Here is a 15,827-nt window from a genome sequence, read left to right as displayed (position 1 = left end):
TCAACACTATTTCTTTGACTTAGGATATTTTAGTAAAACAATATGAGCATATTCAGTCCTTCAATATTTTCAGCACTTTGATAGTAAATTCAGCAGCAGTTATTTTCTAACATAAAGAATGCAATACACATCCTTGGCACTACAGTGAAACTTCATCACAATGAACTTCAGAGGCCCAGAAAATATGTTCATTTTATATCCAGTATGAAATTACTAAATTTGTTGTATTCAGGTCAAAACGCTAGGTTTGTGCTTACCTATAAATAGTAAAATCCGAAGACGTTATAACAAGTTTCATTGTAGGAAAAAGTTAATAAATGGCTGGCCCCATTTGAAATCATTCCCTCATATTATCTGGAATCATATATAATACTCATTAGTCCTAATAACACATTAGTCTTAATATAATTAAGATGGTAATGGCTTGGCACGAATCATTTTCAGCTCAGTGACGACATCATCAGCTTTCGGTCGAGCAACCGGATTGTGATCCCAGCATTTCGTCATTAATCTCCAGCAATCTTCGGTGAAATAATCTTTCCTTTCGGGTCGTTTACCTAGGGCGGACACGATCAATATCGGTCCGACGCCTTGGCAATAATCGGCATACTCGGGATGTCTGTTACCGTTACCTTCGCAGATATACCACAACAATATCCCGAACGAGAAGATGTCGACCGACGTATCGTAATGTTCTCCTTGTATGATTTCGGGAGCTATGTGAATCGGCGTTCCAACAAATGAATGTTGCTGTAAACCGACCGGTTTCATCAAACCGAAATCCGTTATAATTGCCTTGTAGCCCTTACTCCGTTTAGCAATCTGAAATATTTTGTAGTATTTATTCAGACTTCCGGAATACAGTGGAGACAGAGAGTGGACTTTAGCTATTAGTATTAGAGTGGTGGAAATTTTTAAAATGGTTATAATCTAATCAATATCGTATCTGCATAAGTGCGGTAGTAAACTCCGTCTAACTCGGACAAACCATGATGAGCAGAATAGGTCTGAGATGAGTGAAAGATAAGTCGATGATTCGTGAAAATATCGTATAAGGCTAAACAAAAATGATACCTTGTTTCTCCGCAGCGGCCGGGTCATTTTTGTAAAATATGATAAAATTTGTAAACAGTTCATTTCTATAGCGGCCGGGTCTGTTATGGTAAAATTGATCACAATTTTTAAAAAAGTAATGTATAGGGTAGATAGGCGGCTGGCCGGGTCAACATTTAAGCTCAGCAGAGTGGAGAAACAAGGTATCAATTTTTTTTAGCCTAACTAAACCATATTGTTCGGTTACTGACAAAAGGTATCTACTGAATTCGATATACTTACTAAGATGTTCGATGATTTGATGTCTCTGTGGCTCATATCTCTGCTGTGCAAATAGCTCAGCGCATTAGCTGTTTGATGTGCGATTCCTAACCGTTCTCGAAGGCTTTTGATTCCTGGTATCATCTGCATCAAATCGCCATCCATATGCGGTGATAGTAGGTATAACTCTGACGTTCTAGGCATCAGCACTGACGCATATAAAGGCATGATATTCTCGTGCTTGAATTGTCTGAAAATTCATGCAAACAATTAGAAACTGCTACAAAAAAACAATGATACATTGTAATTCAAGTGATTCTGCTATATTACCTGGTGTAATGAATTTCAAGTGCCAAATCGCCTAAATCTTGATTACTTTGGTACTTGATGACTTTCACGGCGCAATCTTCGCCATCAGGTCCTTTGACTGTGGTACCATATACAACGCCTTGTGCCCCTAAAATCGCGGAACGATAAGGAATATTATCATTAACTTCAAGTGTAGTGCAGTATAGGGCAGTAATTCTACATATGAATGCTTTGAAAACACCTGCCTTTTCCAATAGTTTCTAACAATACGATATTGTTGTATGTGAATCGATCATTCAGATCAAAAGCGTCGAGCTGCAACTGAGCAACTGTTGGTGCTTGATTGGTCAACTTCTTCCTTTCCGCTTCACCCATTGCGCAATTCGATTCATGAATCTGCTGCAGATTGGCCATTTCATCTTCAAACTTACTATGTCCGAATGTGACATGTTCCTTGACTCCTTCGAGAACAAATTTCGTAAGTTGTGCGTGATCGACTTCACTCAAAGTTGCAGACGCGACTGATTCTTTCCAACGTGGCTCCCCAACAGCAACACTTCCGGAGAATAAACTCGCTATACTGCTGAAAAATCGTACCACGGCACTCCACGCTTTTTGGAATATATTCTTTTTAAACTCTCTGCCAACTAAATCGAACTGGTAACACTCTATGAGCGTTTTCCTCAGGACTCGAGCAGCGCCTTGATACCCTTCGTCACTCCCTAGTGCCTCTACGCGTGAAGCTAATTCCGACAATAGCATGTCCCCTTGATTAAACTTTTCTACTAAAAGACTGGTGATCTCTTCGCTGAGATATCTTTGCGTTACTTCAACGATCTTACGTTTACAGCGGTCTACAAACTCTGAATCTTTAATTCTTTTATCTCTGGTAATCGTCACCTTCAGCTCTTCCTCTTGGTATTCGTACTGCCCAACTGCGCTGATAATATCGTTGTTTTTCAAGGCCATCCTTTCAACCAGGAGCTTATTAAAATCCGAAGCTTGCTGGTCAATCATTTTGGCAGCATTCCTGTACAGACTCTGTTCTTGTTTAGCGAAATCGAGCATATCCTTCTCGACGGATCGTTGCGTTTTGCTGATATCGTTCGCGGTCAGAATGAAAAAATCTAAACATCTGCAGTGGGACATCAAAATGCCGTCAATTGCTGTCTTAATCTTTCGATCCAATTGTTCTTTGATGTAGTCATTCAAACATTTCTGAAATCGGTAGAAATGATCTACGTAACGTGTTTTTTCAGCCATCGCTGGATTTTTTTGGTAGGTTCTTCGGTATGTCTTCACTTCCCATGACGATAAAGCGTGGAAATTCGGACAATCATCCATTTTATTTTCATATTTTTTGTTGATGAATTTGGCACGGACGAGCTTATTGAATATTTTTGCTTTGATGCCTTGCTCTCGTTTGATGATGTCGTCTTCGGATTCGCTGTCGTCGTCCGTTTCATCGGAATCGGTCTCGTCGGAAGAACTTGTCCCGCGTTTCGGCTGAGGGTCGATCTTATTCACGATGAAAAACACATTTTCGCAAGACGACGTTTTTTCGATAATTGCTTGAATATCTTGAATGTCCTGTAAATATGAAATACGATGGATTTACAAATCAGTTTCTGGAAAAAGTTCAAGCTCAAAATAGTTAAGTTTGAATTGTTTTCCGAATCGAAAATGTGAAGAAACCAATAGGCCTACACCAGAAAATTTGAATTTGACCTTTCACGAAACTAGCCCTAGTAGGCCAGATAGGATCATACTACAGGGATGTCAACATTTTAATGGGGACAAGTTGTCGATAAAGGTGATTTTCAAGAAAGATTGCTGACAAAATTCACCCTGGGCATATGCTATGTGAAGCATGTTTAAATTTCAAAAATATCCTCCAGCTTAATGAAAAATCTATCAAATTCACAAATTTCCAATTCCCCAGTTTTTTAAAAATTTTCTGACTACTGTTGGAGTCAACAGTTGCTGTTATTGGTTCTATTGTACAATTATCCAGTGATGTAAATGAAAATGTAACTGATATTTTACCGAACTTGTCAAGCAGTTTCTGCCATCAATTACATACATCACTAACGGCAGTATTGAATCCATCTGTTGCGTAACGAGGTTATCCAACGTTTTATTTTCATTCCTCCCCGGAGAATCGATGATATCTACGCCGGCTTCCAGCAACTGATGTTTGACTTCAACTTGTACGCTAGTTTGAACGGTCGTCTCGTTATCGCGTTCTTCAAACGGTAAATTAACGAATTCCGTCGGAACGTGGGAGGTTTTTATCTGTTCAGCCGGTGTGTGCACCGATGAATCGGGGTTTAGTATCGTGATTTTCGGAAACGCAACATCGCCGTAAGTCAGCCTGACGAGTCGCGCGGTGCACGGTCGTTGATCCGAAGTTACCAGCGATTTGCCGAGCAGTTCGTTGATCAGCGAACTTTTACCAGCCTTGGTTTGCCCTAAAACAGGAATGTCGTGTAAATCGTAAACAAACCAAGAGCCCAATGAAGGAAATAAAGCCTGTTAATATTAGTCAAGAAAGCGAAAGAAGAATCTTACCGACAAAAATCAGACTCGGATTATGTTTGAGTTGCTCAACTTTTTTCTCCTCTCCTTCCAGTAAAAGGTAATTTGAAAGGGATTTCCGAAAGCTAACCCCCCTTAGATCTTTTTCGATTTCTTCATAGATACACTTAGTATCACGACAAAGTTTTTCCAGTTTACGCCCATTTTCCCGGAAGAAAGTGAAAGTAGATTTTATTTCTTCGTAACCTTTCTCCAAAGTGTCCTCACTGCTAGAAATCGATTGGCCTCGTTGAAAACCTGCCATTTTCCGCTTGTTACATCAGCCACAAAAGTAGAAAAGCTCCTCTTTGTAGTATACCCCGCCCCTATTAAATTTATTGAGTGAAGTCAATCTTAAGAATCAGCAGAACATGGCGTCACAAGCCCCGGGGCTTGTCACGCCATATCTGACATGGCGTCACAAGCCCCGAGTAAAATGCGGACTATATATAATTCACGCGGAACGAAGATATATGTTCGCGTCGAACGGACCACGTTTTTAAGTCCGATACGACGTGTAAAACCTGAATGAGATAATTTCAAGTACCGGTATGTCAATGTGTAATGAATTTCTATTTTTTCTTTACTTATTGTCTAAATATATACTTACTAAATATTGTCTAAATATAATATGTACTTATACGTTATATTGTAGTATTCCGTTCAGTGCAACCACTTTGAAAGAAAATTATATCCCGTTTTTACTTCATAACTATATTCAGATGCATATATATCGAAAGATTTTTATGTAAAATTCTTCGAATATGTTTTTTACAGGTTTCCGTTATGGTGCGAGACGATCAGGAGATCATCAGCTACATTTACATAAGCGATTTTGTATATTTTTACATATGAACAAAATAGAAACAACGATTTATAAACCTATTTCTAAGACTTAATGATTATTGTACTAATTTAAGATAATCAGTCACAATTTTTCATTTATTTCTACGGAAAACTGATCGGGTCCTCTCACGCCATGTAAATTGAAGCTATATTCTGTAGACCGTTTGGGGCCTGACACGCCATATAGAAGACAAATCGCGATTTTTCTAGCAGTATTTGTTTTTTTTTCTTAGACTTTATGATTATGAACAATATATAACTAATTGAAACTAAAGATATGATTAGTGACAATTAATTGCTTCCATAGAAAACTGATCGCGTACTCTCACGCCATATTGGCGGCAGAACACTTTGGGGCCTGACACGCCATGTAGAAGACAGCGTGGTTTTAGGAGCTTTTTGTAACAGTATTTGCTTTTTTTCTAAGACTAAATAATTGACAAATCATATAGAAGGATTAATCTTTGAACATTTAAGACAATTAGTGACAATTATTCATTTGTTTGTACGGAAAAATCGTTCGGGTCTTCTCACGCCATGTCTCAATTGAAGCTATTCTGCAGACCGTTTGGGGCCTGACACGCCATGTAGAAGACAGCGTAATTTTAGGAGCTTTTTGAAACAATATTTGCCTTTTGTTCTGAGTCTAAATGATTGACAATCCACGTAGAATGATAAATCTTTGAATATTTATGATAATCAATGACAATTATTCATTTGTTTGTACGGAAAATCGTTCGGGTCTTCTCACGCCATGTCTCAATTGAAGCTATTCTGCAGACCGTTTGGGGCCTGACACGCCATATTGACTGCAGAACATTTGGGGCCTGACACGCCATGTAGAAGACAGCGTGATTTGAGGAGCTTTTTGAAACAATATTTGCCTTTTTTTCTAAGTCTAAATGATTGACAATCCACGTATAATGATAAATCTTTGAATATTTATGATAATTAATGACAATTATTCATTAGTTTGTACGGAAAATCATTCGGGTCTTCTCACGCCATGTTTCAATTGAAGCTATTCTGCAGACCGTTTGGGGCCTGACACGCCATATTGACTGCAGAACATTTGGGGCCTGACACGCCATGTAGAAGACAGCGTGATTCGAGGAGCTTTTTGAAACAATATTTGCCTTTTTTCTAAGTCTAAATGATTGACAAACTGATAAATCTTTGAATATTTATGATAATTAATGACAATTATTCATTTGTTTGTACGGAAAATCGTTTGGGGCCTGACACGCCATATTGACTGCAGACCGTTTGGGGCTTGACACGCCATGTAGAAGACAGCGTGATTTTAGGAGCTTTTTGAAACAATATTTGCCTTTTGTTCTGAGTCTAAATGATTGACAATCCACGTAGAATGATAAATCTTTGAATATTTATGATAATCAATGACAATTATTCATTTATTTGTACGGAAAATCGTTCGGGTCTTCTCACGCCATGTCTCAATTGAAGCTATTCTGCAGACCGTTTGGGGCCTGACACGCCATATTGGCTGCAGAACATTTGGGGCCTGACACGCCATGTGAAAGACAGCGTGATTTGAGGAGCTATTTTTGAAACAATATTTGCCTTTTTTCTGAGTCTAAATGACTGACAATCCACGGAGAATGATAAATCTTTGAATATTTATGATAATCAATGACAATTATTCATTTGTTTGTACGGAAAATCGATCGGGTCCTCTCACGCCATGTCTCAATTGAAGTTATTCTGCAGACCGTTTGGGGCTTGACACGCCATGTAGAAGACAGCGTGATTTTAGGAGCTTTTTGAAACAATATTTGCCTTTTTTCTAAGTCTAAATGATTGACAAACCATGTAGAATGATAAATCTTTGAATATTTATGATAATTAGTGACAATTATTCATTTGTTTGTACGGAAAATCGATCGGGTCCTCTCACGCCATGTCTCAATTGAAGTTATTCTGCAGACCGTTTGGGGCTTGACACGCCATGTAGAAGACAGCGTGATTTTAGGAGCTTTTTGAAACAATATTTGCCTTTTTTCTAAGTCTAAATGATTGACAAACCATGTAGAATGATAAATCTTTGAATATTTATGATAATTAGTGACAATTATTCATTTGTTTGTACGGAAAATCGTTCGGGTCTTCTCACGCCATGTCTCAATTGAAGCTATTCTGCAGACCGTTTGGGGCCTGACACGCCATATTGACTGCAGAACATTTGGGGCCTGACACGCCATGTGAAAGACAGCGTGATTTGAGGAGCTTTTTGAAACAATATTTGCCTTTTTTTCTAAGTCTAAATGATTGACAAACCATGTATAATGATAAATCTTTGAATATTTATGATAATTAATGACAATTATTCATTAGTTTGTACGGAAAATCATTCGGGTCTTCTCACGCCATGTCTCAATTGAAGCTATTCTGCAGACCGTTTGGGGCCTGACACGCCATATTGACTGCAGAACATTTGGGGCCTGACACGCCATGTAGAAGACAGCGTGATTCGAGGAGCTTTTTGAAACAATATTTGCCTTTTTTCTAAGTCTAAATGATTGACAAACTGATAAATCTTTGAATATTTATGATAATTAATGACAATTATTCATTTGTTTGTACGGAAAATCGTTTGGGGCCTGACACGCCATATTGACTGCAGACCGTTTGGGGCTTGACACGCCATGTAGAAGACAGCGTGATTTTAGGAGCTTTTTGAAACAATATTTGCCTTTTGTTCTGAGTCTAAATGATTGACAATCCACGTAGAATGATAAATCTTTGAATATTTATGATAATCAATGACAATTATTCATTTATTTGTACGGAAAATCGTTCGGGTCTTCTCACGCCATGTCTCAATTGAAGCTATTCTGCAGACCGTTTGGGGCCTGACACGCCATATTGGCTGCAGAACATTTGGGGCCTGACACGCCATGTGAAAGACAGCGTGATTTGAGGAGCTATTTTTGAAACAATATTTGCCTTTTTTCTGAGTCTAAATGACTGACAATCCACGGCGAATGATAAATCTTTGAATATTTATGATAATTAATGACAATTATTCATTTGTTTGTACGGAAAATCGATCGGGTCCTCTCACGCCATGTCTCAATTGAAGTTATTCTGCAGACCGTTTGGGGCTTGACACGCCATGTAGAAGACAGCGTGATTTTAGGAGCTTTTTGAAACAATATTTGCCTTTTTTCTAAGTCTAAATGATTGACAAACCAATGCGCCTTTCCTTAGAAGCCCAAAGATCAGGAGAACCAGGTATTCAAATATTTTCTCAAGCCAGATTGGTATCTACCGGCAGTTCTTCAATCAGTCATTATTCGTATTGTATCTTATAGGAACCGCGCGAGCAGATGATCAGAAGTATACGATAGCTATAGCCACATCCCCTGGAACCTTCGTGCCGTTGAATGGAAACAAACAACTCGAACAGGTCAACGAGAAATACTGGCGCGTCAATAAACCGCTCGAAATGTTCTATTCGTTACAAAAAGACAGCGACGAAAAACAAAAATCCACAAATTCAACGAAGGATAGCAAAAATTTACAATAAATTTTTCAGCTCGTGAGGGACAGTTCAAAGTTCATGAGATTCGGGTTTTTTAAGGTTCCTTCCTTTAAAAGTAGGCATGAAAGTTCTAATGATTGTAAATGTCTGTGTGGTAGGGAAGGAGATGAACAGAAAATTTTACCGAATTGTAACAAATGGATGATGTGCCTGTCTCAACTATATTTCGCGCAAAACATTTTCGAATAACGCCTTCTTAAAGTCACCATCGTGATGAAAAATATATATCATATTTCATCAAACGAGGCCTAAAATAGTCTTTGAATTCGAGAATGGACGACCAGATTGCATTTAATTTTCAGTGTTTCATCTCGTAGGTTGAAGATGTGTCCGTTTTACTATAAATTGTTATCGTCGAGTAATTTCTTTTGTGTTGTATTTTACGTTGTTTCAGAAATAAATCATGTACATTACTGCGGTGAACCATAATTCGCATATGAATTTCATGAGCGTTTTTCACCATTAAAAGATCTGTTCATCCTCTCAATGGCACAAAACCCATCATTAATTGTGTCACTCGTGAAGAACTGATTTATGAAAATAATTTATTTTTCATTATCGATGTACGGTAACCAAAAATAAAATGTACATGATTTCTACAGTAGACTCCGCGCAAGTAGGACCTTCTGGTAAAAATGTATCCGACTTGAGTTCCATCCGACTTGGATGTTATGTATTTCGTAAATAGTTTTTAAGATAATATTTCAACAAACATCCTAAGTTGTGTGGTTATCTGAGTTGATCAGGTCCGATTCGAGCGGAGTATGCTGTACTAATTAAACTTGCTAAAAACTGTAGAAATATTAACTTCTTGTGTATTTTTCATTATCAAACAATAAAAATCAATGACATTGAATGTATTCAACACTATTTCTTTGACTTAGGATATTTTAGTAAAACAATATGAGCATATTCAGTCCTTCAATATTTTCAGCACTTTGATAGTAAATTCAGCAGCAGTTATTTTCTAACATAAAGAATGCAATACACATCCTTGGCACTACAGTGAAACTTCATCACAATGAACTTCAGAGGCCCAGAAAATATGTTCATTTTATATCCAGTATGAAATTACTAAATTTGTTGTATTCAGGTCAAAACGCTAGGTTTGTGCTTACCTATAAATAGTAAAATCCGAAGACGTTATAACAAGTTTCATTGTAGGAAAAAGTTAATAAATGGCTGGCCCCATTTGAAATCATTCCCTCATATTATCTGGAATCATTTGTAATACTCATTAGTCCTAATAACACATTAGTCTTAATATAATTAAGATGGTAATGGCTTGGCACGAATCATTTTCAGCTCAGTGACGACATCATCAGCTTTCGGTCGAGCAACCGGATTGTGATCCCAGCATTTCGTCATTAATCTCCAGCAATCTTCGGTGAAATAATCTTTCCTTTCGGGTCGTTTACCTTGGGCGGACACGATCAATATCGGTCCAACGCCTTGGCAATAATCGGCATACTCGGGATGTCTGTTACCGTTACCTTCGCAGATATACCACAACAATATCCCGAACGAGAAGATGTCGACCGACGTATCGTAATGTTTTCCTTGTAAGATTTCGGGAGCTATGTGAATCGGCGTTCCAACAAATGAATGTTGCTGTAAACCGACCGGTTTCATCAAACCGAAATCCGTTATAATTGCCTTGTAGCCCTTACTCCGTTTAGCAATCTGAAATATTTTGTAGTATTTATTCAGACTTCCGGAATACAGTGGAGACAGAGAGTGGACTTTAGCTATTAGTATTAGAGTGGTGGAAATTTTTAAAATGGTTATAATCTAATCAATATCGTATCTGCATAAGTGCGGTAATAAACTCCGTCTAACTCGGACAAACCATGATGAGCAGAATAGGTCTGAGATGAGTGAAAGATAAGTCGATGATTCGTGAAAATATTGTATAAGGCTATACAAAAATGATACCTTGTTTCTCCGCAGCGGCCGGGTCATTTTTGTAAAATATGATAAAATTTGTAAACAGTTCATTTCTATAGCGGCCGGGTCTGTTATGGTAAAATTGATCACAATTTTTTAAAAAGTAATGTATAGGGTAGATAGGCGGCTGGCCGGGTCAACATTTAAGCTCAGCAGAGTGGAGAAACAAGGTATCAATTTTTTTTAGCCTAACTAAACCATATTGTTCGGTTACTGACAAAAGGTATCTACTGAATTCGATATACTTACTAAGATGTTCGATGATTTGATGTCTCTGTGGCTCATATCTCTGCTGTGCAAATAGCTCAGCGCATTAGCTGTTTGAAGTGCGATTCCTAACCGTTCTCGAAGGCTTTTGATTCCTGGTATCATCTGCATCAAATCGCCATCCATATGCGGTGATAGTAGGTATAACTCTGACGTTCTAGGCATCAGCACTGACGCATATAAAGGCATGATATTCTCGTGCTTGAATTGTCTGAAAATTCATGCAAACAATTAGAAACTGCTACAAAAAAACAATGATACATTGTAATTCAAGTGATTCTGCTATATTACCTGGTGTAATGAATTTCAAGTGCCAAATCGCCTAAATCTTGATTACTTTGGTACTTGATGACTTTCACGGCGCAATCTTCGCCATCAGGTCCTTTGACTGTGGTACCATATACAACGCCTTGTGCCCCTAAAATCGCGGAACGATAAGGAATATTATCATTAACTTCAAGTGTAGTGCAGTATAGGGCAGTAATTCTATATATGAATGCTTTGAAAACACCTGCCTTTTCCAATAGTTTCTAACAATACGATATTGTTGTATGTGAATCGATCATTCAGATCAAAAGCGTCGAGCTGCAACTGAGCAACTGTTGGTGCTTGATTGGTCAACTTCTTCCTTTCCGCTTCACCCATTGCGCAATTCGATTCATGAATCTGCTGCAGATTGGCCATTTCATTTTCAAACTTACTATGTCCGAATGTGACATGTTCCTTGACTCCTTCGAGAACAAATTTCGTAAGTTGTGCGTGGTCGACTTCACTCAAAGTTGCAGACGCGACTGATTCTTTCCAACGTGGCTCCCCAACAGCAACACTTCGGGAGAATAAACTCGCTATACTGCTGAAAAATCGTACCACGGCACTCCACGCTTTTTGCAATATATTCTTTTTAAACTCTCTGCCAACTAAATCGAACTGGTAACACTCTATGAGCGTTTTCCTCAGGACTCGAGCCGCGCCTTGATACCCATCGTCACTCCCTAGTGCCTCTACGCGTGAAGCTAATTCCGACAATAGCATGTCCCCTTGATTAAACTTTTCTACTAAAAGATTGGTGATCTCTTCGCTGAGATATCTTTGCGTTACTTCAACGATCTTACGTTTACAGCGGTCTACAAACTCTGAATCTTTAATTCTTTTATCTCTGGTAATCGTCACCTTCAGCTCTTCCTCTTGGTATTCGTACTGCCCAACTGCGCTGATAATATCGTTGTTTTTCAAGGCCATCCTTTCAACCAGGAGCTTATTAAAATCCGAAGCTTGCTGGTCAATCATTTCGGTAGCATTCCTGTACAGACTCTGTTCTTGTTTAGCGAAATCGAGCATATCCTTCTCGACGGATCGTTGCGTTTTGCTGATATCGTTCGCGGTCAGAATGAAAAAATCTAAACATCTGCAGTGGGACATCAAAATGCCGTCAATTGCTGTCTTAATCTTTCGATCCAATTGTTCTTTGATGTAGTCATTCAAACATTTCTGAAATCGGTAGAAATGATCTACGTAACGTGTTTTTTCAGCCATCGCTGGATTTTTTTGGTAGGTTCTTCGGTATGTCTTCACTTCCCATGACGATAAAGCGTGGAAATTCGGACAATCATCCATTTTATTTTCATATTTTTTGTTGATGAATTTGGCACGGACGAGCTTATTGAATATTTTTGCTTTGATGCCTTGCTCTCGTTTGATGATGTCGTCTTCGGATTCGCTGTCGTCGTCCGTTTCATCGGAATCGGTCTCGTCGGAAGAACTTGTCCCGCGTTTCGGCTGAGGGTCGATCTTATTCACGATGAAAAACACATTTTCGCAAGACGACGTTTTTTCGATAATTGCTTGAATATCTTGAATGTCCTGTAAATATGAAATACGATGGATTTAAAAATCAGTTTCTGGAAAAAGTTCAAGCTCAAAATAGTTAAGTTTGAATTGTTTTCCGAATCGAAAATGTGAAGAAACCAATAGGCCTACACCAGAAAATTTGAATTTGACCTTTCACGAAACTAGCCCTAGTAGGCCAGATAGGATCATACTACAGGGATGTCAACATTTTAATGGGGACAAGTTGTCGATAAAGGTGATTTTCAAGAAAGATTGCTGACAAAATTCACCCTGGGCATATGCTATGTGAAGCATGTTAAAATTTCAAAAATATCCTCCAGCTTAATGAAAAATCTATCAAATTCACAAATTTCCAATTCCCCAGTTTTTTAAAAATTTTCTGACTACTGTTGGATGGAGTCAACAGTTGCTGTTATTGGTTCTATTGTACAATTATCCAGTGATGTAAATGAAAATGTAACTGATATTTTACCGAACTTGTCAAGCAGTTTCTGCCATCAATTACATACATCACTAACGGCAGTATTGAATCCATCTGTTGCGTAACGAGGTTATCCAACGTTTTATTTTCATTCCTCCCCGGAGAATCGATGATATCTACGCCGGCTTCCAGCAACTGATGTTTGACTTCAACTTGTACGCTAGTTTGAACGGTCGTCTCGTTATCGCGTTCTTCAAACGGTAAATTAACGAATTCCGTCGGAACGTGGGAGGTTTTTATCTGTTCAGCCGGTGTGTGCACCGATGAATCGGGGTTTAGTATCGTGATTTTCGGAAACGCAACATCGCCGTAAGTCAGCCTGACGAGTCGCGCGGTGCACGGTCGTTGATCCGAAGTTACCAGCGATTTGCCGAGCAGTTCGTTGATCAGCGAACTTTTACCAGCCTTGGTTTGCCCTAAAACAGGAATGTCGTGTAAATCGTAAACAAACCAAGAGCCCAATGAAGGAAATAAAGCCTGTTAATATTAGTCAAGAAAGCGAAAGAAGAATCTTACCGACAAAAATCAGACTCGGATTATGTTTGAGTTGCTCAACTTTTTTCTCCTCTCCTTCCAGTAAAAGGTAATTTGAAAGGGATTTCCGAAAGCTAACCCCCCTTAGATCTTTTTCGATTTCTTCATAGATACACTTAGTATCACGACAAAGTTTTTCCAGTTTACGCCCATTTTCCCGGAAGAAAGTGAAAGTAGATTTTATTTCTTCGTAACCTTTCCCCAAAGTGTCCTCACTGCTAGAAATCGATTGGCATCGTTGAAAACCTGCCATTTTCCGCTTGTTACATCAGCCACAAAAGTAGAAAAGCTCCTCTTTGTAGTATACCCCGCCCCTATTAAATTTATTACTCAATTTATTAGACGTACTTGGAACTTCATTTAGGTCTGTCTGCAGAGTTTCCAGAACCTGTCATGTCAGGGCCCAAGACCTGACATGACAGGTGGGACCTCAGGTGACAGGTCGATTTGCTAAAATGAAAATCGTAATGACTGAACCGATGATAGACGATTAGAAGATATGATAGGCGCGGATTTAAAACAAATGATAGCCGATAAGAAACAAAAAGAACATATCTTAGTGCTTTCTGAATATATTATTCTAAAACAAAAAACAAACTATGGTGTGTTATGAATTCATTTAAGAATTTATGTTTGCCTTGTAAAGATGCAATGATTGTGAATTATTTGATTTCAATAATTTTGAAGCGAGACCTCACACGGCAGCTCGCGCCATTTTGCAGAGCTTCTCGAGACCTGTAGTGACAGGTCTGCATTAAAACTGATGAAATGAAGGAAAACGTTAATTTTTATGGTCTCTTTATAGTAAAGAGTATAATATAAATTGCTAACCATAGATAGAGTTAATCTTAAGTTACTATAAAACAATAATTATGAAGCGAGACCTGACACGGCAGCTCGCGCCATTTTGCAGAGCTTCTCGAGACCTGTGGTGACAGGTCTGCATTAAAACTGATGAAATGAAGGAAAACATTAATTTTTATGGTCTCTTTATAGTAAAGAGTATAATATAAATTGCTAACCATGGATAGAATTAATCTTAAGTTACTATAAAACAATAATTATGAAGCGAGACCTGACACGGCAGCTCGCGCCATTTTGCAGAGCTTCGGGACCTGTGGTGACAGGTCTGCACTAAAACTGATGAAATGAAGGAAAACATTAATTTTTATGGTATCTTTATAGTAAAGAGTATAATATAAATTGCTAACCATGGATAGAATTAATCTTAAGTTACTATAAAACAATAATTATGAAGCGAGACCTGACACGGCAGCTCGCGCCATTTTGCAGAGCTCCTCGGGACCTGTGGTGACAGGTCTGCTTGAAAACTGATGAAATGGAAAAAACTTTACTTTTTATGGTATCTTTATAGTAATGAATATAAAATAGATTGCTAACCATGGATATAGTTAATCTTAAGTTACTATAAAACATTAATTATGAAGCGAGACCTCACACGGCAGCTCGCGCCATTTTGCAGAGCTTCTCGAGACCTGTGGTGACAGGTCTGCTTGAAAACTGATGAAATGGAAAAAACTTTACTTTTTATGGTATCTGTATAGTAATGAATATAATATAGATTGCTAACCATGGATATAGTTAATCTTAAGTTACTACAAAACAATAATTTTGAAGCGAGACCTCACACGGCAGCTCGCGCCATTTTGCAGAGCTCCTCGGGACCTGTGGTGACAGGTCTGCACTAAAACTGATGAAATGGAAAAAACTTTACTTTTTATGGTATCTTTATAGTAATGAATATAAAATAGATTGCTAACCATGGATATAGTTAATCTTAAGTTACTATAAAACATTAATTATGAAGCGAGACCTCACACGGCGGCTCGCGCCATTTTACAGAGCTTCTCGGGACCTGTGGTGACAGGTCTGCATTAAAACTGATATAAGAAAAAAACTTCATGCTTTAAATTGATGAGTTGATTTAAAATCAGTCTCTATATTGCATTCGGCTCTTTTACATGTACATCATAAAGAAAATGAATATAAATAGTGAGACTTCAGGACTTCAGGACAGTGAGGAGTGTTGCCGAACTGTGATAGTGAGCAGATAATTTTCAGTGTCTTATTGCGGAAACGAAATATCAAGACCTCGATTCATCTAGCGAAAATATTCTC

General features: G+C 38.3%; 3 protein-coding genes across 3 annotated transcripts; 1 reads left to right on the top strand and 2 right to left on the bottom strand.

Moving 5' to 3' along the window:
• Positions 1–124: 124 nt before the first annotated feature.
• On the bottom strand, positions 125–4,536 carry LOC141904224 (dual serine/threonine and tyrosine protein kinase-like). The gene is made up of 6 exons (XM_074792787.1): positions 4,195–4,536; positions 3,670–4,094; positions 1,869–3,213; positions 1,645–1,771; positions 1,336–1,564; positions 125–822 (listed from the first exon to the last, which is right to left on the bottom strand). Exons 1-6 carry the CDS (start codon positions 4,463–4,465, stop codon positions 409–411), a joined length of 2,811 nt encoding a protein of 936 aa, XP_074648888.1. The 5' UTR covers positions 4,466–4,536; the 3' UTR covers positions 125–408.
• Positions 4,537–8,246: 3,710 nt separating this feature from the next.
• Positions 8,247–8,596, top strand: LOC141904488 (E3 ubiquitin-protein ligase RING2-like). Its single transcript, XM_074793077.1, has 2 exons — positions 8,247–8,301; positions 8,382–8,596. Exons 1-2 carry the CDS (start codon positions 8,247–8,249, stop codon positions 8,594–8,596), a joined length of 270 nt encoding a protein of 89 aa, XP_074649178.1.
• Positions 8,597–9,438: 842 nt separating this feature from the next.
• LOC141904225 (dual serine/threonine and tyrosine protein kinase-like) lies at positions 9,439–14,066 on the bottom strand. Its single transcript, XM_074792788.1, has 6 exons — positions 13,671–14,066; positions 13,146–13,570; positions 11,341–12,685; positions 11,117–11,243; positions 10,808–11,036; positions 9,439–10,294 (listed from the first exon to the last, which is right to left on the bottom strand). Exons 1-6 carry the CDS (start codon positions 13,939–13,941, stop codon positions 9,881–9,883), a joined length of 2,811 nt encoding a protein of 936 aa, XP_074648889.1. The 5' UTR covers positions 13,942–14,066; the 3' UTR covers positions 9,439–9,880.
• Between the last annotated feature and the right edge of the window lie 1,761 nt (positions 14,067–15,827).

The sequence above is a fragment of the Tubulanus polymorphus genome, chromosome 4 (genome assembly GCF_964204645.1).
Source record: "Tubulanus polymorphus chromosome 4, tnTubPoly1.2, whole genome shotgun sequence".
In the NCBI taxonomy this organism is placed as follows: Eukaryota; Metazoa; Nemertea; class Palaeonemertea; order Tubulaniformes; family Tubulanidae; genus Tubulanus; species Tubulanus polymorphus.
This window is presented reverse-complemented; position numbering and strand designations above follow the sequence as displayed.